The sequence below is a fragment of the Sabethes cyaneus genome, chromosome 2, assembly GCF_943734655.1.
Source record: "Sabethes cyaneus chromosome 2, idSabCyanKW18_F2, whole genome shotgun sequence".
Taxonomy (NCBI): Eukaryota; Metazoa; Arthropoda; class Insecta; order Diptera; family Culicidae; genus Sabethes; species Sabethes cyaneus.
Genome location: NC_071354.1, coordinates 219,844,916 through 219,870,056, shown reverse-complemented (window position 1 = coordinate 219,870,056; position 25,141 = coordinate 219,844,916). Strand labels below are relative to the sequence as shown.

General features: G+C 39.7%; 1 protein-coding gene across 1 annotated transcript; it reads right to left on the bottom strand.

Annotated features, from left to right (window-relative positions):
• On the bottom strand, window positions 1–20,696 carry LOC128736672 (17-beta-hydroxysteroid dehydrogenase 13-like). The gene is made up of 6 exons (XM_053831161.1): window positions 20,292–20,696; window positions 12,517–12,693; window positions 689–761; window positions 421–604; window positions 149–274; window positions 1–91 (listed from the first exon to the last, which is right to left on the bottom strand). The coding sequence occupies exons 1-6, from the start codon at window positions 20,694–20,696 to the stop codon at window positions 1–3; spliced, it is 1,056 nt and encodes a 351-aa protein (XP_053687136.1).
• Window positions 20,697–25,141: the final 4,445 nt, after the last annotated feature.

The following is a 25,141-nucleotide window of genomic DNA, read 5'->3' as shown; positions in this document are numbered from 1 at the left end:
TCAATCAATCTTCGCATTGGGGATCAATTTTGGGATGTCTGTTTTCAACATAATCTTGCGGGCAAGTCTTCTGACTTCGCGCGGGATGTGTCTGAAGGAAAAGATATTCGATTAATCAATTAATCAATCCAATTGGGTTGGGACTTACTCATATCGAACCAACAGTAGACCCAGGTACTTTGGCAGGAAAACATGTTGCTGATTTCGCAACATGGCATCGACGGTGGCGCGAGCCATCAGTTTGGCCGACATAATTGGCACCCTTCCGAGAATACTAAAAGCAGGTACGAAATATGAAATGCATTGTGGGTGGCAGTAAAGCCGAAATGAATCTTCATAATTAACAATTCTGCCGAATACCATTCAGCTGCCGATCATTCATCTCGACATATTACATGTGGCTGCCTCCGAAGGACTTACTTCATCTTATTCAGCGTGTCGATCAAATCTCGGCGGGTGTTCATGAACGGCGGATAGGCAACCGTGGTGAAAACCTCGTCCTGCAGGCCATCGAAGAACAGCTCGTCGTTGAAGGCTTCCATCAGACCCCGGACGGCGTACTTGGAGGCAATGTAGCAACACACGCGACCAAGCGGCAGGAAAGCTAAAACGAAGCGAAGAGCGGCGTGATTAATTTGTTCTAGCCAGTTCGTCAGGAGTCAGCCAGCCAGGAGGCACGTATCCTTACAAGTTGCTGATGCTATCGCTACAATGTGACCTTTCCGCCGCTGGGACATCCCCTCGATGAAGGCTCGTATGGTCTGGAAAATGGAAACGCGAAAAAAAACAAACCATTTTATGGCCGCGTGGCATTCGATGCAAGAAGCAAAAATTTACAGCCCGCATTCTGTTCTGTGGGATAATTTCAAGTATGCTTGTGTGATTTATAGGATTAAAAATACATTGTGATAAGAATTTGATTGCACAACCTTGTTAGTCAGTACGGTATCGGTACAACTTTTGAGCGAATAAAATTAAATGAGTTTACCATTGGTTCACAGAATTGAACTAAGTGCTACTTTTCCAATTCTTTTAAATTGTTAAAAAAAACTTCCACCTTCCATATTTTCCAGTCAGCTTATTGTTCTTTTAGTCAGATTTTGTTCTGATTTTGTGCGTTGCATCATTTACAATGTTGCTATTGCATTTTTTCCGGAATTTGCGTCATATCAGGTTCATTAGTAGGTATACTTAATAATTTCTATGTTGATTCAAATTGAGCAAAATTTGAATTGTTAAAAAACACCTACGTTAAACAAGAATAATTTAGAGAAGACACGAAAGTTTCATACAATAATCTCATCTGACGCAAAACTTTCTATTACAAATAACTTCGAATAAAAAAAAAGTTACAGTCTTATAGTGTTCATTAATTTCATACTGTAAAAGTTTATTGGATACATAAATAAACTGATTTTAAATATCACATCACACCACTACTATTTCACATTTTTTAACACCCTGGCACTTGTACTTCTTGTTGGTCGGTCTTCCAATAGTACCATGTAATTAGTTTTCCTACCTCTAGAAACTAGTAAAAAATGAAGTTAACCTACTAAAATGGAATGGTGATAAATGTTGCCTTTACTAATTCACTGAGTAGTAACGACATACTTACATGATTGATTGGCTTTTTTCCTTCCTACGGTAATGATCTAACGTCTCTTCGACTGGATGGTTAACTGATTAAAATGTGCACTCTCATTAAACATTAATCGATAAGGAAATTCATCTGGTACAACCAAGTTGTTGTGTCTAATTTACACAATTAACCACGGAAAGTTGTAAAAATCTTTGAAAAAAACTATAAATAAATACTTAAAATAATTGAAAACCCTTTAAATAAATCATTTATTGGTACTGAGTTTAGTTTGAGGTAGTAACTTAAGTCACAAAAACTATCCTCTAAAGACATTAGTCAATTTTATATGCACCATACTTTTTGCAGTTGGGTATTTTTTATTACTTTTCCAATTACCACTTTCAATTGTCTATTGGGTCGAACCGCTTCAACCGAACTGCTGTGGAGTGAAGCAATTTTTACAGAGATCATAACTTTTAGATTAACCGAAGGAAAATATTAAAAGTCCGCCAGCAGCAGCAGCACCCAGACTTGCTTCGTTCCAACGTTAAGCTCACTTGTGATTGTGCTCATTTTTGACTGTACCGTACCGCCTCGTGAAAGCAACACTTGTACGGAAGTTTTCTATGAAACAATCAACTTGACTAAACTTTATGTCAGCAATGAGTGCTGTATTTTAAAATAATTAACTTTTTAGGAGACAATAATGATTTTGTATGAAAAATGTGATCAAAATTTGCCATAACTTACCAAAACGAAACATCTATGATGCAATCAAACAACTGTCCGATCTTTTACACTGCACCTAAATAACTTGCTTGTTATATAAGATGCCCTAAAAGCTAAAAACGATTAAATGTACGGATATTTATGTTTATGTTGTAAGTACAGAATCGTGACTCGTAAAATAATGCATCGTAGGTACATCTGACTAATTGCGGTTCGGCAAATGAACAAAATGTTTACATAATTGTATGAGGTTAATATAAAACGATCGTTTAATCTGGAAGCATGCCACATGAAGTGAATAGCATACAGGAAGATAGCTTAAAAACATATAATTTACAATTTTTTGAACACTATTGAATTGAAGAAAGACACATAATAGCTTTGGGTGTGATCAGGCGGCTATAAAGAATATTGTAAAATATACTCATTAGAAAGGAGGTATTGTATTTGGCCGAAGTTTGCTGTAGTGCAGTAGAGAAAAGTTTATAAAAAGTCCTTTAATAGAGATGTCCACCGTAGTAGAGACGCTACAAATCTCACTTGTATGTATCACATTCAATATACTAACCCGAACACTCTATTGGTTCCCAATATCTAAGAAAGAGAATGTTTTATATGAGTGAAAATCGGGAAAAAGTGACCGAACTGAATCTTCGTTCGGTACCCTTACGACGTGGCCGGCTCGCCGTGGTCTCCCCAACTTTCACCAGGTGTTCAATGGGAATTTCTCCCAGTAGTGCCTGTAGTTCATGGTTCATACGCCTGCGCCACTCTCCGCTTTCCTTTTGTGCTCCGCCAAAAATAGTCCGCTACACATTTCGTTTAATCGGGGATATGAACGTCTTGGTCGGTAGGTAAGAAATGTATAGACCGGAAAAACCGTAGCCTGCATACCGACACGAATGATAACTGCCAACGATATATAAACTTCGCAGCTTTCCGAGGCCTGGTGATTCGAAAAGTGCAACCCGTGCGGTCGCACTGAGCCTCGCGCTTCGGGGAGTGGGGGGGGCATCGCGCTTGGTGATTACCAAAGAAAAATATTGAAAAAAAAAAAAAATCTAGTGGACTATCCCTAGCTGTATACAACACAATTGGCTGTTTGCATGATTGCCATTGATTCTTTTTCTGTTTCATTTAAAGGCAGAATGTGTGTTAAAAATTACACCGATTATTTATGGAGGCATCGATTGAATGGACACTTAGCTCTTTCGAACCAATGAAATCTACGGATGGTATGCTACCCATTTTAACCCAGTTTCGCTCTGAGATATATCCCGGATATCCCGGAGGTGTCCATACCTAAGGGAGGTAAAAAAGAGCAACCCATGGATAAGACTTTGAGACCAATCAGTTTGACTTCAACACTTCTTACTTTGAACGAGAAAATCGCAGATAACCAAAACGAGTTATCAAAGAGCTCTCAGTTGCATGGAAATTAACATGCATAAATACCAACACGGCAAATCTACGGAAACCCTACTGTACTTGAGAAATCTCTCAAATATCAGGAGACGGCACGTTGTGCTTTCCTTGATATTGAAGGAGCTTTCAATTACACGCCCTTCGTTTTAATTATTAGGGCTACAATGAGGTAGATTCAAGCAATACTTTTGAGCAGAGAAATCACAGCATCATTGGGAAATAGGTTGGTCACGATTTCGGTGATATCGGATCTTGGTTATGAGACTATTGGTTAGGCCGTCAACGTAACTTATCATCAGAGGAAAGTTTGGCGCAGTACTGTCAAGATGCTTACAAGACGGGCTTAATATAAGTCTCACAAAAACAGTGGTTATATCATTCACTAGGTGAAGAAAACATACTATTATTTCCCACGCTGATATGCTGCCCATAACTGATTGGTTACAGGCTAATTTACAGTAATGAAGTCTAACTCCTCGAAATAATTCTGGGTAAAAACTTAACTGGGCTGCCTGCCTAGATTATGCTGTTAAGAATTCTTAAGAATGCTTTAAAGCATCCCGTTAAAATCAAATACAGGGTTTTAGACTAAATAATTAAACAGTTTATCTATCCAAATCCTACAATAGTTAAAAACTGCTCATCTGAACTCGCAGTGAACTACGCACCATCACAACTGTCCTAACTGTACACTGCCCGGTCTTTATCACTTGAAGAATATCCGATAATATCGATATCTGCCACTTTTGCAACTCCGAACTTGAAAGTTCATGCATCTGCTCTGCAATCATGGGGCCCTTGCTTTATCTAGGCATAGTTTCTTCGGAAGTTTCATTCCTAGAGCCCAAATCCCAAAGGGTCATTGATTTTATTAGCCATATAATAATGAATCGGGGCAAAAGATTACAACTGTCTAGCCCAACTCCAACAATGAGTATTGGCAGTTCGTAATCTGTATAGAACAAACGGAGCCTGCCCCAAAAGATGACCATTAAGACTGTCACAGTGGCCTTTTAATCCAATGCTCTTGTGGCATACAAAAAGCCTCGCTGCTTAATCTGCACAGGACCTAGCGCGTTGTAACGCCGACTCTGGATCCGAAGTATCTTTTTCCCACGCAAAGATATGCACAAAGCCGCCTGGAGATCCCCTGACCAACGTACAATGAACCAGATTGACCACGTTCTTATAGATGGCCGGTTCATCTCTAACATTACGAACATACGTTTCCTAAGGGCAGCGGATATTGAAGGGAAAATTGCTTGAAAAAATTATCTCTGTAAAAGCGTGATGAGTAAAAAGCGCCAAAAGGAGGACATGGATGGCGAAGAATTAGAACAACTATTTCGAGCTAATGACGTGACGAGCTAATAACGCGCTAGTTTTACGAGAAGGTAAACCAAACTCGTAATAAGGGATACTCACTGAAACAAGGACTTCTGTAAGGACCAGGGAGGGAATCTAATAATCACAAACGAACACGAGTTGGCCGACAGGTGAAAGCAGTCCTTCGATGAACACCTCAATGGCGAAGCTGAAGAAGGAGGTGAAACGGAAGTTAACCTAGGAGCGCCCATGGAAGAGAGTAATGTCCCAACCGGATCTCCAACAAATCAAACGAGAAATCGAGTTATCGAAGACCAACAAAGCTACTGGTAAGGACTTCCTAACCAAGTATCTACAATTAGTTTGCATACTAATTTGTAGGGAATTGTTGAAGCTATTTCCCCAAATGTTTATTTCAGTGAATACCTGGGAATACCATGGCTGGGAATACCTGGGAATAGTGCGAATTTTTTTTCATGCATTTTATCTATACCTATAAAAATGGATTTCTGTCTGTCTGTCTGTCTGTCTCTATGTTCCTTTTAGAATCGAAAACTACTGAACCGATCGGCGGGAAAATTTACATGTAGGGGTTTTTGGGGCTAGGGAAGGTTCTCTCGATGGCAAGAGACCCCTCCCCCACTAAGAGAGGGGGCTCCCATACAAATCTATACCTATAAAAATGGATTTCTGTCTGTCTGCCCGAATGTTCCTTATAGAATCGAAAACTACTAAACCGATCGGCGAGGATCGGTTGCATATAGGGGTTTTTGGGGCCAGGGAAGGTTGTTATGCTGGTTAGAGACCCCTCCCCCCACAAAGAGGGGATGCTCCAATACAAATGGTGTCATTGTCCACCGTTACCAGAACCAAGGTAGAAAAATTCGTCGACTAACTCAAACTCATCTCCGTCGATCATTATACTACTTCCCAAGCGGCGTCGGTCAGCCTCGTTTACGCTGACCAGCATGAAATTTGCTTTAGCCGTATTAACCTTTAACCCACTCTTTTTTCCTTTGCGCTTTAGTCTGGTGTACTGTTCAGCCACTGCCACAGATATTCTGCCAATAATATACATGTCATCGGCAAATCAGACGAATTGACTAGATTTGTTGAAGATCGTACTCCGCGTGTTGATATCCGCTCGGTTCATAACATTTTGCAGCACTATGTTGAACAGCAGACATGAGAGACCATCACCTTGACGAAGCCCTCTATGTAATTCGAATGAATTTGACAATCCACCTGAAATTCGAACACAGCACTGTGTACTATTCATCGTAGATTGAATCAGTTTTATGAGCTTGCTGGAGAAGCTGTTCTCGTCCTTGATTTTCCATAGCTCTTTCCGGTCGATGGTATTATATGCGGCTTTGAAATCAACGAACAAATGATGGGTGGGAACTATGAATTCACGGCCCTTTTGGAGGATCTGCCGCAGTGTAAATATTTGATCCGTTGTAGATCGCTAGCCTTCGTGCATGAGTTTGATATCATAGCCAGGAACTTTTTTTTGTTAGATTAAAATCAGTTTAACAGCTTGGGTCATTCGTGACTTCTGCGGGGTAGGGATTTGAATCCGGGTCCTCAACGTGAGAGACGTTAATGCTAACCATTACGCCGGGACTGACCCCTGCCAGGAACTTTTCGACGGCGGAGGCAATCTACCTCAGACTGAAAGCGGAGCCTAGGAGGATAGGGTGAAAAATAAATGCGACGAATATGATATACATGAAAGGAAAAGCTTAAAAGGAAATAAACGCGCACCTTCCACGGACGATAACCATTGGCGTAGCTAAGAAATTTCCGTGGAGGGGGCCTAGGGGGTGCCTTCCAAAAAAATTTTAATTATGATCTTGTTACTCTGGCTGTCATCGATAGCACAAGGCTTTGTAGGGAAATACCTGGCGGGATTAATGAGGGTCCGCGCAATTACCAGAAATGTCGAGAGTACAACCTGTCCGCACATCGCATCTTTATTGATTTCAAAGCAACATACGATCCAGTCGATCGAAACCAGCTATGGCAGATAATGCACGAACACGGTTTTCCGAATAAACTGACTCAACCGAGCAGAGCTACATTGGAGAGAGTGTTGTGTTTCGTGTGCATCTCGTGGATACTTTCGAGTTACTTTGAGACGCGGCGAAAGTTGGGACAAGGTGACGGCTTATTTTGCATGCTATACAATATCGCACTTCAAGAGGTGATCCTACGAAATCGGAATTTAGGATGACTGTTCTAAACATAAATGCGGCCAAGACCAAATACTCAAAGGAAACAAACGCGTGCCTCTCGCAGACGGTAATTGTTGATGGCGACGAACTAGTAGTTGCAGATGGGTTCGTATATTTGGAATTGCTGGTGCACACGGACAACAACACTAGTAAGGGGATTTAGTTGCGCATTTAAGCGGGAAATTAGGCTTCCTTTTCCCTTCGCAAAACGCTAGACACACGTTATGTTCGAGCGGAAGGTACTGCGGACGATATCTAGCGGAGTACAAACTGAAAGCGAAGAATAACGGAGACGCATGAATCATGAGCTACAAGCACTGTTTGGAGAGATTGCCATCGTCATCTGGCGAAAGTCGGTAGGCTACAGTGCAACGAAAACAGTTCTCTTTAACAACTGCACCAGCATCAGGAACAGTGAGGCTCAACGTGCAAGATGGCTCGACCAGGTCGAAAGTGATTTGCGACTTCTGTGACTGGGAAATTTGCGACGAGTGGCAAAAGATGTAGTTCAATGGAGACGAACGCTTGAAACAGCATGAGCCGGAGTGGCTACTAAGCTACTGACGTCGACGACAACGATTTGCGATGCCTAGTGAAAAAGAAAATATCTACACAGCGGGAACATATACACTCAGTTTTATCCCAGTTTCCAATTCCAACGAGGAAAATTTCTGGAGGGGGCCTGGTACCCCAGGTACCCCCTCTAGCTACGCCAATGACGATAACCGTTGACAGTGACGAACTAGAAGTGGTAGATGAATTATTTGATTATTTGGGATTGTTGGTGACCGCGGAAAACAACACTAGTAAGGTAATCCAGTGGCGTATTTAAGCAGGAAATTGGACTTCCCAGCCAACACCAACTCGTACATAAATGTACGAAAATTATCGTAAACTAGAAGACCCGGCAAACTTCGTACTGCCACAAATTGGACTAAATATACGATATGTAAACTTCAGATGAACTCCTGCTGCGTTTTAGAAAAAGGGATATATTCTAGGTATAAGTCAAGTTTTGCCGTTGTCTAAGGAGTTCTGTGTTTCGAAACGCCGGGATTTCAGAGAATGTCTAAATTTAACAACTGTATTAAGTCATTAGTAAGAAGTGCATATCGGTGTAAAAGTTGGTTTGCCAATCCCCGCAATATCATCAGTCGTGTTGGTGGTAGTTGCATTGAGTCTTGTTTTAAAAACTCTGCTGGTTAAAAATAGTAATACTGGATGTTAATATACTTGTTGTAAAATTTTGTACGACGGCTAATATCGTCTGCTGCAACGTTGGAATTTCTCGATAATTTAAGGGTCAATTTTATATTCTGATATATATTCAATATCAATAGTCATTAGATTTTTTTTTTTATTCATAAATCTATTGATAAGAATTACCCAAAGGAATTGCATTGCTGAATCTCGATAACTGTTATTCTCAAAACAAACTAAATTTTATTATTCCACAAAATCAATTGATCGCTGTAATGTTTCCTTTGGTAATTCACGCACTAAAACAATTTAACATAAAAGCGTCATTTTATATACCTTTTTACTCTTCTAAAGAGTCTAATACGAAATGAAATCAACTGAAAGTTAAATACGATTTTTTTTGTTTTGATCATAGTCACTTTAACCAGCTTGGGTCATTCCTGACTTCTGCGGGGTTGGGATTTGAACCCAGGTCCTCGGTGTGAAAGGCGTGAATGCTAACCACTTTGCAGGGACTGATCCCTTAAATACGATGTATAATTGTTGCTTCGTTCACTTTTTTTAAATTTCTAAATCATATGCTCTTTGTTGATTTATTAGCTTGATATTCAGTTAAACCGAATATGCTCATAATCCGTTAACATATGCAAAATGTATTCTTCTTTTGATGATTGGGAAGTGGCAATTTAGTGAATTTAGTGCTTAAACCTTTTGTTAACCTGCACTGGATCTTCTGGCTACGCATCCGATGTAAAAAGGAATGAAAATGATTCGTGTTTGTTTCATAAATTTGATAAATGAATGAACGAATGAATGAAATTAACAAATTTTATTGTTGACGCTTTAGGTTTGAGTTTAGGTTGATTAATAAGTTGGACCTATTGAAATGGTTATTTTCTGAAATTGTAAACCCCCAACATGTTTAATAGCATTGTTCGATGTGGCGATTTCAATGAAGGTAACCACGTGTTTGTTTGAATACGACAACGGTGCTGCACAAAATCGTACGATGATCATAGCAGCCAATGACATGGCGCATACAATGCATTGCGGATTTTATATGGAAAACTAATTTTTCGAGTTTTCCTAACTTCCCAGTAAATTTTTCAATTTTTCTCGCCGTAAAAACATAGCGGTGGTGGAAACGAACACAATAAAGAAAAGACGGCTCAAATCGGACGCTCCGTTCTCAAGTGATGCGCGGTCGAACTTTTTCACTTCCATTTTTATATATAAGATATCTCTTAACAAACTCGGAATCGTAAATAAAACCTAATAAAGTGTGCACAAGTTGATATTCTGTCGTTTATAATGCTAGTATCTGATAAACATAGGATTTTCAGCGCGAAGTTGTATAGCTGTATGAAACTGGTCGCGCTTAATCGGATCTTATCATATTGAAATACCTATATAAGTGTATCGCTGAAAATTATTCCGCAGTGCGTATATCGCCTCCAAAATGGTACGGATCGTAATATATCAGTACATAACTCTTATTTGCAATCTAATTATACATATGAAAATACTGACTGGGTTTACTTGCCCTTCACAAAAAGGTTCCAATCAAGAAGCGTACGCCGACGTACAAAGCTGACAATGTACAAATCCCTCATTAGGAATTTATAAATTAAGGCCGGTAGAAATTGTGCCCTAAAACTGACCAAAGAAGCACTCTTTTGTGCTCTTTTGGACTTAGGATTTCTTGTTCGCCATGTCTTTCGATGGTAACTTTCTTTTCCGTTTGCGAAGAGCCACTAGTTTCGAATGCATTTAAATATCAGCTATTGCCTGTATTCGAAAGACTTGGATACACAAAAGCGACAGTAATTTTTTTCCTTAAAAGCGGATGGCCGAGATAGAGAGACCTTGTGGATTTTGAGAAAGTTCTTCTTTGATATCAAAAACGGTAAAAGCCGCTTTTGGAGTCATTCGCCTATGGAGAATTGTCCGTTGGCGGTCGCTGATGTGATGTGAACGGCTGACTCATCCTATCCCAAGTAACAATTTGGGTTTTATTCTACACTTATGATGGTATTTAAGACCAAAATTGTTCTTGAGGACCACCATAAGAGTACAATAAAACTCACATTGTTGCTTGGGATAGGTGACAGCATAGTATTCCTGTCCCGGCATTTATCTGGTATGGGCTTTAAAATAGGTTTCATCATCCATCACAATGCAAAACAGTTCTGTGAGTCACTTCCTGTATAACTTCCTTGGGCGACTTTTGGTCATCGTATTCTGTTTGTCATTCCGGTTCGGTAACTTTCGAATATTTGTAGTCCAGAACATGCTATTGTTTTTTCACATAAAACAAACCGAAACTTCCGCCCAAGTTGAATTGATGCTTGAATTTGTCAACTGTTATCCTGGCCTTTTCCACTATACTACGATTTCTGCCGCTACCATCCTTCCGCTTGGTTGCGTGATGCTCTTTGACCGTTTTGATCACATTAGGTACGGTTGAATGTGCGATTTCGAACTTTAATGAGAAACGCCCAGAGTGATAGCCCAAAATTTTTTGTGGCCGCTTTTTTTGGTTCCGAAGCTCAATTCATTTTGATGTAACTCTTCCGACTTTCAACTAGTTGCCGCCAAAAATTTCAGCCAGTTTTACTCACGCGGTAAAAAGTTAGAGGCAAATGGGTTTGTTCATTTTTCTTCAAATGAAGCTTCTGCTGTTTCTATAATTTCATCGATGGTTAAACGTTCACCAAAGCTGTTCAGGGTATCACAAACCGTGTAAGAAATTTTCACATCGTCTGGAGTTATTTTAGTAACTACCCCTAAAGGAGCAACAACATACAGTATTTACGCGAAAATCACAAGTACATGATAATGCTCTAAACAATTGCATTCCATAGCAGTAAAAGCTATAGAAAAATCTGAAGGAAAATCATCCAATGATTGACTGACAGTAGTTGTATGACTCTATAGAGCTTAATGTAGGCAATACAATAGGCGGTCAGAATGCTGCTTTTTGGCTGCTTCGAAAGAAGAACATAAAGATGCTTATTTGTTACAGAGTCAGTGTTTTCTCGATTAATCAGAGTTTTAAACCATAAACCCAACACTATAGTAGTGAAGAAATACAGTCAATCCACAATCATGGGTCATTTTACGTTTAGCTGCTAATTTCTGCGCTACTTGTGAGTAATAATTATGTCAATCAATTAGAGTTATAACATCCATGCATTAATTGGCAGTTAATGCTAAAATAACTCATAATTGTGTGTGACCCATGATTGTGGACTAACTGTATACTGTTAAATAATCCTTCAGCTCTATTACTCGATTATTTGGCTGACCTGGAGGCTGTAGCACACAGCACACAGTATTGTGGAGCTAATGACTATTTAAGCACTAAGTAAACAAAACGGCTTTGTCGTATTTGTGCAGTTTGATGCAAGTTTGAGCAGAAGTCATTGCAGATTTTTAGCATAGGTTGGTAACAGAAAAGTGCAATAGCAATAATATAAGTGCAAGTGTTGCTAATTTTTACTCGTGTTATGAGTTTTCCGTTGAGCACCGAGTAGATTATACGACCTGGAACTTAAAACTGATTTTTTCACAGTTACCTAATTTACATTAATTGCAATATTATTCCATTGCAACAAGATATGTTTATTTCATTCTGTGTACTAAAGTGATGAATCAACACACTAGCTTTGTTACAAACTGACAAAAATCGAGTAACACCTTGGTACGCTAAGTTTATTTACGATACATTCGTGATTTATGTAATCCTGTTGTTGACAACCCGAGATTGCTTTTCTGTAGGCATTTTGCTCGGATAACTTAGTATCTAAACAATAAGGACAGTCACGTGTTTTAGATACAATTCAACAAATCAGGTTAGAGTAAGTTCGAATTGGAATATACATAGCATGTACAGTGCATGAAAGAGAATTTTTTTCTGTAAAAATCTCTTCTAAGTCAATCACTTGAGCATCTAACTTTTTTCCTTATCAGTACAATCAACCGTAACCAAAGCCAATTTGTGATAGATCAACTTACCCAAAAGTGCGACAACAGGTTAATCTCCATCACTTTCTTCAGATCCTCTGGTTTGCCCTCGCGTAGTGACATAAGCGGAAGCACACCGGCATTGTTAACCAGAATGTCCACGTGTCCCAGTGTACTCTCCACCTGTCGCTTCAACTCCAGCACCGAGTCGAAATCCGAAACGTCAACCTGTCGATATGGAACGAGATGGGAGGAAAACATACGGGTTGAGAATTACTACACAGACACAAAGTCCACCGGGTGACATTCGTTGTTGGCAAAAAGGAAACGAAAGTGGAAAATAAAAAACCGCACAACTTAGCCCGTAGCATAGCAACCTGTGCATCCAGAAGCAGCGGGCTAACATTGCCGTGGGAATTATGCAACCAACCATTTCACTTGCATTTTGCGGCGCGCGGTGCATTGCATGCTGCAGCATCGCATCGCACTGCAGCCAACAATTACAGTATGGTCGCACATGTTGGTCCCCCCTCGCGTTGGACGAGGTGTTTCATTCGGCATAATACATTACAAGTAGGTCTATATGAGTAGTTTAGCAGCATACAACGAACGGGTAGGTAGGTAGGTAGGTTACATACAGGCAGTTGTACTTTTATGGAACGGGCTCCTGGTACTGGTGTACTAGTTTTATGTTTTCGATAAAGTTTCAGTGTAAAGTAACACACTTATTTAGCCCGTTCACAAGTCGTAATCCGATCAAGATGAAATAACGAAAGCATTGTGCAGGATGTACAATGCAGCATAACAAGTTTTGTTATGAAATTTTTTGCTTTTTGGTTAATTTAGAGGTTAGTTTACATCTCAAGTACTTTTTACATGGTTTGTTTTTTTGATTATTAAGAACGTGGCAATTTAGGGAACATTCATTTATTGCTCACTATATTTGAGATAGGCGTGACATTCGTAACGTGTTGCACCGCACCGTTCTTGAGTAATCGAAAACAAATAAACCGCGTAAAAAAGACTTTACTGTATCTTAAGTTCTGTGCCACTAGAACATATACATAAGTTTCTAAGGCAAAATGTGAAAAGGTGGCAACATTATCAAGAAAAACTTTATTATATCCTACTGTATAAATGCTTTCACGATGCTGGCAAAGTATGTTTACATAGCGCAGAGAATCACTGCTTCAAAAAAATAATTTTCTCATGGTTTTACAATAAAAAGAGGGGTTACTTTGCTTTAAAACACTGTATCTCGGGATCGGCAAATAATACCTGTTGGCGTTGAGTGATTCTTATGTGGAAAAATCTGGGAACGCTGTCTTTCTAAACTTAATATTGCCGGAGATATAAGCAAAAGTAAATTAGACTATTTCGCAAAAACGGGATTTTTCTTAAAAAATGGAGGAGCTCCCATTAGTCGAGGGCAGATCCAACCGGCATCAAATTTTGGGTTTTTACTTTCTGACCAAAAACGAACAATCTTGCAAAATTTGGTTCAAATCCGTAAAGGTCCATTATCACGTTTGAACTTTTTCTCGGTTACTTTGAGTCCGATTTTTTATTTAGAAAAAGAGCCGTTGTATGTACTAAATATGTCTTGCAACGGGAGATGCCATTAGAAAACGAAAATCGATGATTGATGCCATCTCAAAATTCAATATGGCGGCCGGTTATTTCTACTATAGATTACAGAGGCGACAAGGTACTCAAAATCCGCTAAATTTTGAATCAAAGCGGAAAGTTACCTTTATTTATGATGGTACTCTTCGCTTTGATTTAAAATTTTGCCGTTTTTGAGAGCCTTGTCGCCTTTGTAATCTACAGTCTGTAATTATTTCATATTTTACATAAAAATCCAAAAGGGCAGATGGTTTTCCAGTTTTTACACGAAAAACCAAAGGACTTGTAAGGACTTGTTTAGAAAATTGTAACTGATAGATGTCGTTAGTCAATGTGTGACACCATTTTAGAATTTAAGATGGCAGACTTAGTCAATATTTGGCATAAAAAACCTGTAATATGGAAATTCTAATAATATGGGTGGCTGTTTGAAATCAAATCCGATGTTTGGATTTCAAAATGACGACATGTATCTTTATTTGTATTTTAACAACGTTCCTCGCAGGTTTGGTTTTGCTCATCTTAATTATTAAGAGACAGAAAAGTCTCCTTCTCAAAGTGACCAAGTGCTATCGTTTTCTGTTCAATAGTTTGCTATGCCCTCGAAGGATGCCGAATACAGTTTTTTCTAATAAAAACTAACCTTGCACAGAAAGAACACAACTACAAGCAAAAGTAATCTATTATTCACATCCCAGAGACTAGATACTATTTGCCCCGTATGCCATATGCAGAGAATATCGGACAGCGTTTGCATAAAAGAGGGACTTATTTTAGCGGTTTTTATGCGATTGCCATGCCACCTGGTGGTGAATTCATCTATTCATCGCCAATCGTAGCAACCCTTTTGTATGCAGAAAAATTTAACCCATGTTATCAGTTGACTTACTTTAGCCATGGCGAAAACAGTCAAGCAACTACGCTCGATGTATATTTCGTACTGTCAGCTCCACCTATGAGCAAAGAGTTTGGACATCGTGAGGCACTTCGTGTCCGCAAATATATAGCCGATTCAGTATTTACGACATCTTTTTCCTTCTGGAGAAAGGTGCATCGAACGAAAGCTTGGTTCTGGCCACTGAATTACCGTAAAATGCAACAAAAGCTAAAAAGGAAGACCTAGAGCAAGCACCTTACTTACTTATTTAAGTGGCTTGCCTTCCTAAGACAATGTCTGTCGAACAAAGTTTCTCCAATTAAGGCGGTTGTGGACTACCGCTCTCCAATTCCTTGGACATCGAGCACTCTCCGTCAGATCTCGCTCCACCTGGTCTAACCATCTTGCTCGCTGCACCCTTGGTCGTCTTGTTCCTACCGGATTTGAGGCAAACACCATCTTTGCAGGGTATTAGTCCGGCATTCTTATAATATGCCTTGTCCATCGTATCCGTCCAGTTTTAGCCACCTTTTGGATACTGCATTCGCCATAGAGTTGTGCGAGTTCATGGTACATCCTCCGTCTCCATACTCCGTTCTCCTGTAGGCCGCCGAAGATAGTCCTTAGCACTCGTCGTTCGAAAACTCCGCGCACTCGAAGGTCCTCCTCGAGCATTGTTCATGTTTCATGCCCGTGGAGAACCACTGGTCTAACAAGCGTCTTGTACAGGGTGCACTTTGTACGGGGACTTAGTCTGCTCGACCGCAGTTGCTTGTGAAGTACATAGTAAGCTCGACTTCCGCTGATAATACGCCTCCGAATCTCGCGGTTGGTATCATTGTCCGCCGTTATCAGTGAGGCAAGCTAGAAAAATTCATCGACTATCTTATACTCATCGCCGTCGATCAATATACTACTGCCCAAGCGGTGTCGGTCGGCCTCGGTTCCGCTGACCAGCATGTACTTTGTTTTAGACGTATTTACCTTTAATCCAATCTTTTCTGTTTCGCGCTTTAGTCTGGTGTACTGTTTAGCCACCGCCACAGATGTTCTGCCGATAATATCCTTGTAGCACTATGTTGAACAGCAGGCATGAGAGACCATCACCTCGACGAAGCCCTCTGTGTGATTCGAATGAACTCGACAATCCACCCGAAATTCGAATACAGCACTGTGTACCATCCATCGAAGATTGAATCAGTGTGATGACCTTCCTGGGGAAGCTGTTCTCCTCCATGATTTTCCGTAGCTCTTTCCAGTCGATGGTATCATATGCGGCTTTGAAGTCAACAAACAACTGATGCGTGGGTGCTCTGTATTGCCCTGTATTGTTGGCAAATGGAGATAGTCGGCGGAAAATGATTTGGGACAACACTTTATAGGCTGCATTGAGGACGGTGATCGCTCAATAGTTCTCACAATCCAACGTGTTGTCCTTTTTATAGATCGGGCAGATAACCCCATCTTTCCACTCCTCCGGTAGCTGTTCCGTATCTCAAATTCTAACAATTAGCCGGTGCAAACAAACTGCCAGCTTTTCTGGTCCCATTTTAATCAGCGTCGCTCCGATACCATGTTTTCCAGCTGACTTATTGTTATTTAGCTGCATGATGGCCTCCTTAAATTCGCCAAGTACTTGGCCGAAAAGGACGTTTTTAACGTGAAAGCGTCAATCGAGATCGGTTTTGTCTGAGCAGCAGGCAGTCACCCAAAAGGAGCGGCTGAAGGTGCTGGTGAAGAACATGTCTTCGGTGAAGCGCAACGTCGTGGTCATAACGGACGACGAAACGTACTTAATGCTGGACGGTAACGACTGGGGGGACCGGGTAACTTACGTTCCCCATCAAGACGATGCGATGACGTCGATATATCCCACACACCAAGTTGCCGAAGAGGGTGCCGTCGGCTGTAGTTGTCGTTCAACGAGAATGGAATGTCTAAGTCTTTTCTTCGGGCCTTGCAGTTAACAGGGAAGATATACAGTTTGAAGTGCCTGCTGGAAATTGCCACCTTCGTGAAGAAGTATCATGCGAAAAAGAAGATGTGATCTTTTGGACCTGACCACGGCCACTTATATCAAGAGATCCGCCAACCTTCTCAACGTCTCCTAGTTGTGGCTGATAGAAATTTTTGGGCGAACCTCAAATGGAGGATCTACTCCAATAATTTTGCCGCCAAACCGGAGTAGCTGCTGGTTGCCAAGGCCACGAGATAGCTGAAGAACATGTTGACATCCATCTTTTCATCGGTCATGGCTAAGATTGTGGCGAATTGTCGTAAAGCAGTCCGACAGGGCATCGAAGCATGTTTGTAGAAGTCCAAATAAACGGAGAATTTAAGGAAAATTAGTTCCAGTGAATTATTTTTCGTATATTTTTATCGCCATATCAATTTAGTCCATTTATTTTATGCATTCGTTATGCGAACCGAAAAGATTTGCTACGTAACTTTAAGAGTATGTATTCTGTATTGCTCTGGCAGAAAAAGACCGATGACACAAAATTGAAGCTCGTTGAAGGCAGAGCAAAGCAGTGAGGCATTGCAAAAGAAAAAAAAATCTTCGCTTTTCGGAGCAAGTAACGTCTGACAGAGAGACAGCAAATTAATTCGTCCTCGCTGCTTTGCAATAATACGCTTAATGATGCTACTTCCCGTTTTCGAAACTCGACGTAGGACTACGTCAGCGTGTTATAAATTAGATCCTAGTTGCCGTCACGAAAATATGAAAGATATTATAAAAACGCTACGAGCTTTGCCATTTATGATTGGATTTTGATGGTTTGGTAACCGAAATTTTCATAATAGATTCAGCAATTATGTGGTTTTTACAATAATTTTCTTTTCCAATCACTGAATAGTGAAAATTAACGAAAAGTTTCAAAGCCAAATTTCCCTATACATTTTCTTCGTGTTCGCTTCACAAGCAGGGACGTCAGTTAAATGCCCCATCTGTTTACTATGATTTCGTTAACTATTCATTTTTTAAGTGATATACTATAAAGATTCGTAATGATAATTGAAGAAATGTCAATAAACTTGCAATGTTTTTTGTTTTTATACAAAAAAATTGAATAACTACGAAACTTACGACCCGTGGTTTGATCAATATTGGGATCGCACGCTTAATAAGGGGGTTGAGGAGTTTCCTTTTTATCCAATCCGCTGTAGTTCAAAGGTTTGCCGATTCGATCAGCAAATCATACAGCTAAGGTAAGGAGAAATGGTATATACTTAATAAACGTTGCTTCAATTGTCCTCCCTTACAACATTTTCCGCTCTTTCCCCTTCACGTCATGTTCCACTCATTTTGGATACTATAAGCATCTTTGATTGACGCAAAGGTGGTACAGTCAGTCCACAATCATAGGTTACACACAATTATGGGTCATTTTGACTTTTACTGCCGATTAATGCATGAATGTTATACTAAATGACCGACAAAATTGTTACTCATAAGTGACACTAATAATTTTTTCAATTATTAGGTGAAATTTGAACGTAAATTTGCAGCTAAATCTAAAATAACCCACAATTGTGTGTGACCCATGATTGTGGACTGACTGTACATATTAACTTAAACTTTTTGTGTCAATTATTTTTTAAACTTCAGTAGGGTAAGGGATCTAGTTTTCGACCCTGTGCTAGTTTTCGCACCACTGCTGAAACATTCATCAAATAGATTCCTAAGAAAAAGGTAAAGAAAAGCTGTTATTTAGGATATTGTCAAGGTTGTTATTTAGCTAGAAATTTTGCAATACCCCACCATAATTTGAGTCTGTACGTCCAAATAATCAAGTTTTTTAAACTGGGACTACAGTGCGAGTGTTTTCTTTTCATCTAGTGAAAACAGATAGCGAATCAAAATTTCCATAAATTGTGTATATTAGGACACTGAATTCATGCAATATGTTATTATACAAAGAAAAGGCTATACTTCTGTCAAATTTTCTTTTGTTGCAGTTCGTATTTGTTTTTTATGATGTAATTAAAGATGTTTAAAAAAGTACGAAAATTGAAACGCGAAACTGTTTGTGTTCTAGATTTCGACCGGTCGAAAAAGCCTGCTGTATGCCTTCAAAGACGCTTGTTTCCTTTTTCGACCTCGTTCAAAAGCCATGGAAGTGGAAACTAACTAAACCCGAAAGTAATTGTATGATTTCAGGCGTTTTCCGGGATTGTATTTCAAACATTTTCCATCTTATCATTCAAAGGAGAAGAGTAGTTGAAAAAGTCTACAAAAAAAGTTTACGGTTTAGTTTAAAAAAAGTAATACCAATGTAATATTACAGAAATGTTGCAGTTATTTTTTTGCATTAAATTCATCAATTTAAACAACCCTCGACTTTGAAAATACATTACTTTGTACTTGGGTCGAATATTAGAACACGCAAGGGTCGAAAACTAAAACAAAGAGTCGAAAATTAGCCCAATGGAATATTGAATTGAAACGAGAAAATGAGTGAAAAATATACATCGTACACTTATTTCCTTTTAAATGTTAATTGAATGTACATCCTTTTGTACTATTCTATCATATTTTCGAAAAAATAGCGCTATTTGGACGATATATTGCATTTTGTTAGCCATGCATTGGTTTCATAGGTCGAATTATAGTGCCCTTACCCTATGAAAATTTTCAATTTAATTTTATCTAGTTGAAATTTTGTAAATTTTTATACCATTTTTTCAATTTTGTCTCCTTTTTTAAATCCCGTTTATTGATAGTTCGTTGTAATTTTCCGTAGAGTTGCATTCCACCCTCAAAGTTGCATATCTGGTTGTACCAATTTTCAAAAGTTGCACGGTATTTGCACCGATTTGATATAAGGATTTTATAAATATCTTCAAGAAATGTTGGCCGAGATAGGAAGAAATAGAAATGAGAGCATTGTACCGTTTAATTCTACTGCAATGTACCTGGAAGTTATAGCTGTATTAAATAAAACATTTTTTCTATTTCCTTCGAAATTTTGTCAAATTTTACTAAGACGCTTACAAATAACTCAAATTTTAGATATTTTAAATGATAACATATGCCGATAAAAATTGAAGTTGAAACTTTTGGTACACCGTTCCACTCGGGGAACTTCGCATGCAGTAAAAATGGACTGAAAGTCGTACGTAACATTGCATGAATAAATATGCAGTACCTGGTGCTGCTCCCACTGGATACAGCAACAGAAAGACAAGTTTTACTTTCATATCCAGGGTAGTAGTTTTGAAACGATTCAAATATCTGCACGAAAACCAATCACAGATCGAGAACTTCCCAACCGATTAACTCACGTTTTAATTCGATTAAAATAATGCCAATCACTCTCACCTTGAACAATTCTGCCTTCACACCCAGTCGGCGCAAATCTTCGACCGTTTTTTCCCCATTGGCCATATCCAGATCGCCAACCGCAACATTACAGCCTTTGCGGGCCAGCTCCAGCCCGATTTCGCGGCCAAGCCCGTTCGCTCCACCGGTAACCAGCGCCAGCTGGCCGGTGATATCTTTCTTCTGGCGGGGCACGAACCATCGGAAAACGTATCCCAACAGGATTGGTACGACAAGAACCAGAAACGTTAGACAGTCGACTATGCAGGAGAATATAAACTTCAACTGATCCATTGTACTGTTGCTGTTCCCTCCATTGCGTAACTTCCGCAAGGAATCACCACGCGGCGCTGGTTCGTACTTCTCAATTCCGTTGGCGACGCTGATGCTGCTGATGTTTTCCATCTTAGCTTTCCGAACTCCACAACCGATGTGTGAGGACTTTTCTGCGATGCAAAAACTCAACTAAAATTCACTTGCTAATTGATCACCATGAAACTCCAGTCAACACAACACTTGCTAAGTATCGGAGGACCGACTAACGAGCGCGCAGTTTGTGGTCTACGGTCGAACTTAGTCTGCGCCTGACTGAGTAGGAACCGGTTGTTATGAGCTTCTGAATGCGGCGCGCTGTGTGACCATCAGACCCTTACTCTTGGAAAAATTGTTCGAGCCTCTACGGTCCGTCGTCGGACGCGAAGAACCTCTGTCATACGTGCTCTAGCATAGGTTAACACATAGGAAAAACATTTGGTTACATTCATTGCTTAGACCGGTATGGTGGTATCAGGTGTAGCATCATCGCGCAGGTGAAAATGACTTCAGAGCAACGCGCGCAATTGGTATGCGCAGCTTGGTTTTACTCATCGGCACTTGTACCGTTTAGTGTAATAGGTTTATCGGATGTATGTTCTTGTCAATGCCGAAGGGTTGTGTTTAGCGCATGTGTTCGTTTCCTTTTGATATCTTTGATTCCACTTGAACGGACTTGGTTCTGATGAAATCTGCAGATACTCTGCGAAGCGTGATTCATAATTAGCTGTTTTTCAACTAATTTGTTTTAATTTCGATGGATGCTAGCTTAATAACGCTGGACTATATTTTATTTATTTATTTATTTATTTATTAACTTTTTTATTGAGACTTTCAACCAGTGGTTCGTTCGCCCCAATCGCTGGACTATAAAATTGTTAACAATTGCTAAAACTGAAAACTGAATCATACTGAACACGAAAAATGCTTTGGTTTTATTTGTGATTTGATTGACTTTCACTGGAATACCTGGAATACTATAATTTAAGTACCTACATTGTGACAGGCAAATTAATTACGACAAATTTTAATATCTACATGACAGTCAATTGAGTGCCGGTAATCTTCGAAACCGTTTTAAACCAGTTTTGTACCTTACCGGTTACGCAAGAGAGTACTGAACTGCATTCATGCAAAATTAATTGGTTTTGTTCCCGAGCTTTAGCGCGTGTTATTAGCTTAGATCACCGTCACCGGCGCACATTGGGTATTTGAATCTAAAAGATGGATGAAATAAAATAGCCTATATTACAAATGTGACAGAATGTAAAATAATTGTGTTCACATTCGTGTAGTTAGTGCTTCTGGTAGGAAGTTTTTGATTTTTATTTATTTTATTTGTGACCTGTACCAGCTGAGCAAAATATACTAATTAGTACCGGGTGTTTCAAGTTAATTGCTAAAACCACGCAAATGCATAGTGAAAAGTGCTTATGCGTGATTTTTGTACTTTTTACTATGCATTTGCGTGATTTTAGCAATTAGGTTTTTCAGCCCAGTCTTTATTTCCTGAGATGAACCCTAAAATGAACCGCCTGATTTGAATCAATAATCGTAAGAGGAAGAGAACAAAATAGAGAGATAGGGTATGTTGCGCCGTATGTAGTGAATTGCCATTGCGGTTGCTGTTGGTCAAAACACGTTCTATAATGCACAAAATTATAAACAAATGGTAGAACAAGGGAGCTTAGTCTAATAGTGGGCACTATCCGAAAGAATCTTCAAACAAGTATTCCGAAATTGACTGGCGAATTAGCAGTGATCCGCTATAGCCTACACTGCGTGCACATAGCTACGATTTGAGAAATACGCAGCTTTTCATCTAAAATCTACGAATCTGAAATAAGAATTAGAATTTTAGAAGTTTAGGTGAACAAGTCTCAAGAGTTCTCAAGAGTTTAGGATCTACTAACAAACAAATGGTGTAAATTATTTTACTATCACTTCTAGCAGGATAATGGTCAGTCTGCGGTCAATTAGACTCACAAAAACCGTTTGCGCAAGAACATGGATTAAATTCTCGAAACCACTAAACCAAATGCAATCGGTTTACATCCCATTAACATTGTGTGAGATCAGTCCACCCCATGCACAGTAAGATCACTGAGTGAGGGCTGATTAGTAAGGACCTGTTAGCGTATGGCGTTGCCCATTTCAAGAACGTCATTATTCGTCCAGCAATGATACCGAAGTGTAACTGATTGCATTCAATATCGTCCAATCCGTGGATAAAACAAGAAACTATCGTGGAATTTTTGTCACTAAGGTATTACAAATTTGCCAGAGGTAAAATTTTCTACTGTATAAGTTCTTACCAGATCCGAAAGTCATGAAGTGCGTACACGATCACTTGTTTGTCAACGAGTTGCATGGCGTTCAGATTTTGGAAGAAATTTCGAATATGTGGTTCAACCGATACACAAAACATGCTTTTTCAGAATCTTATTTGTTCTTAGCTTGAACCGAGGGAGTAGCTACAGTAGGCTTCTGTCTGTCGGTATAGCGTGAAAAACTTTTTCGAGATAGTATTTTTCATGAATTGCTAAGAAAATTTGCTTAGCTTCGATTAGCAAAACTTTCTTCTACGATGCTTGAAGAACTGAACAGTTACGAATGTTTGAAAAAAGCAAAGTCCGGGAAAAACGATTTTTTTATCAGAGTTGTTCTTAGAAAATTGGTAACCTTCAATGGTGCAAATATTGTTATTATACTTAATAAACTCGTAAACTGTGGCTGCGGGCATGAAACGAGAAAGGCAACTAGGACGAAGCACCCTACATAGCTGCTACATAGGCCATCCCAAACACCTACCTGGCGCCTCCACGTTGCTAGTGGCCACCTAAAAATACTAAAATTTGCTCTATTGCATCTAGTCTATTGGCTTCTGGTTTAAGTGCCATTAGTTCATCCTTGAGGGTCCGGACTACCTCTTAACGTGTATCAGACACATTCCGTCGTTACGGGACACTACACACTATGCCTACCCCTCAAATCAATTTCTATTGAACCAAATCTTTGGCATACAACTGGAAAGTCCCCTTTAGTCACCAATTTTACAATTTTTATTTATACAGTAAAAATGGTTGATAATTGTGTCCCGTAACGCTGGAATGTATCATTAACAAAGATCCTGACAAAAATTATAAATATTTAATAAGCGATTGGTACGGGAGGGACCCGCTTTCTACCTTGCTTTCAATTTAAGGAATGAAATGGAATTAGATATCATTTCTGGTTCCGCTTGATTCTTTGGCGCTCGCTCTGCACTACATGCTGCTCAGATTGACCTGGCCGTTAAGATGAAATTAGTCGTCATCGATATTGCAAAATTCAAAAGCAGTTTTTCTGTTTGAAACACAAATTTTTTCATGAAAATATATTCGCTGTGTTCAGATTGGCAAGAAGAATGCATTGAAAACCATTTCTATAAACTGAACCTCGCTTTTGGGCCCAAAAACTGCTTCTGAAATTGGGCTCTCCGACAAAATGTTAATGACTGCTAATTTCCCGTTAATAAGAATGATAGTTTCATGTAATCGTCATTCGTGGGGCTGCTTTCAAGAATTGGTTGCGTTAGTATGAGATTAGATTAGATTAAATCAGATTGTTTTGAGTTAGATTATATAAGTCCGTAATCTGTGGCTGCATAGAAAATATCATGAAACGCCATTGGCCCAAAGCTACAGGATTCTTGGAAAATCTTTATCGTCTATTGCTTGAACAATACGGACTCTCCACATGCTTGATTCTCAATAGATTGCAGAAAGGGAAAGAGATATGAGATAGAGCACTAAAAAGCCAGGGAATGATAAAGTAAGAGAGGCAGAAAGAGAGATACAAAAAAGAAGGACACATAAAGAGGGAGAGAGAAAGAAGTAGAAAAAACAGAAAGTGAAAAGAAAGGGGAGAAAGAGGCAGGCAGGCAGGCAAGCAGACAGACAGACAGACAGACAGACAGACAGACAGACAGACAGACAGACAGACAGACAGACAGACAGACAGACAGACAGACAGACAGACAGACAGACAGACAGACAGACAGACAGACAGACAGACAGACAGACAGACAGACAGACAGACAGACAGACAGACAGACAGACAGACAGACAGACAGACAGACAGACAGACAGACAGACAGACAGACAGACAGACAGACAGACAGACAGACAGACAGACAGACAGACAGACAGACAGACAGACAGACAGACAGACAGACAGACAGACAGACAGACAGACAGACAGACAGACAGACAGACAGACAGACAGACAGACAGACAGACAGACAGACAGACAGACAGACAGACAGACAGACAGACAGACAGACAGACAGACAGACAGACAGACAGACAGACAGACAGACAGACAGACAGACAGACAGACAGACAGACAGACAGACAGACAGACAGACAGACAGACAGACAGACAGACAGACAGACAGACAGACAGACAGACAGACAGACAGACAGACAGACAGACAGACAGACAGACAGACAGACAGACAGACAGACAGACAGACAGACAGACAGACAGACAGACAG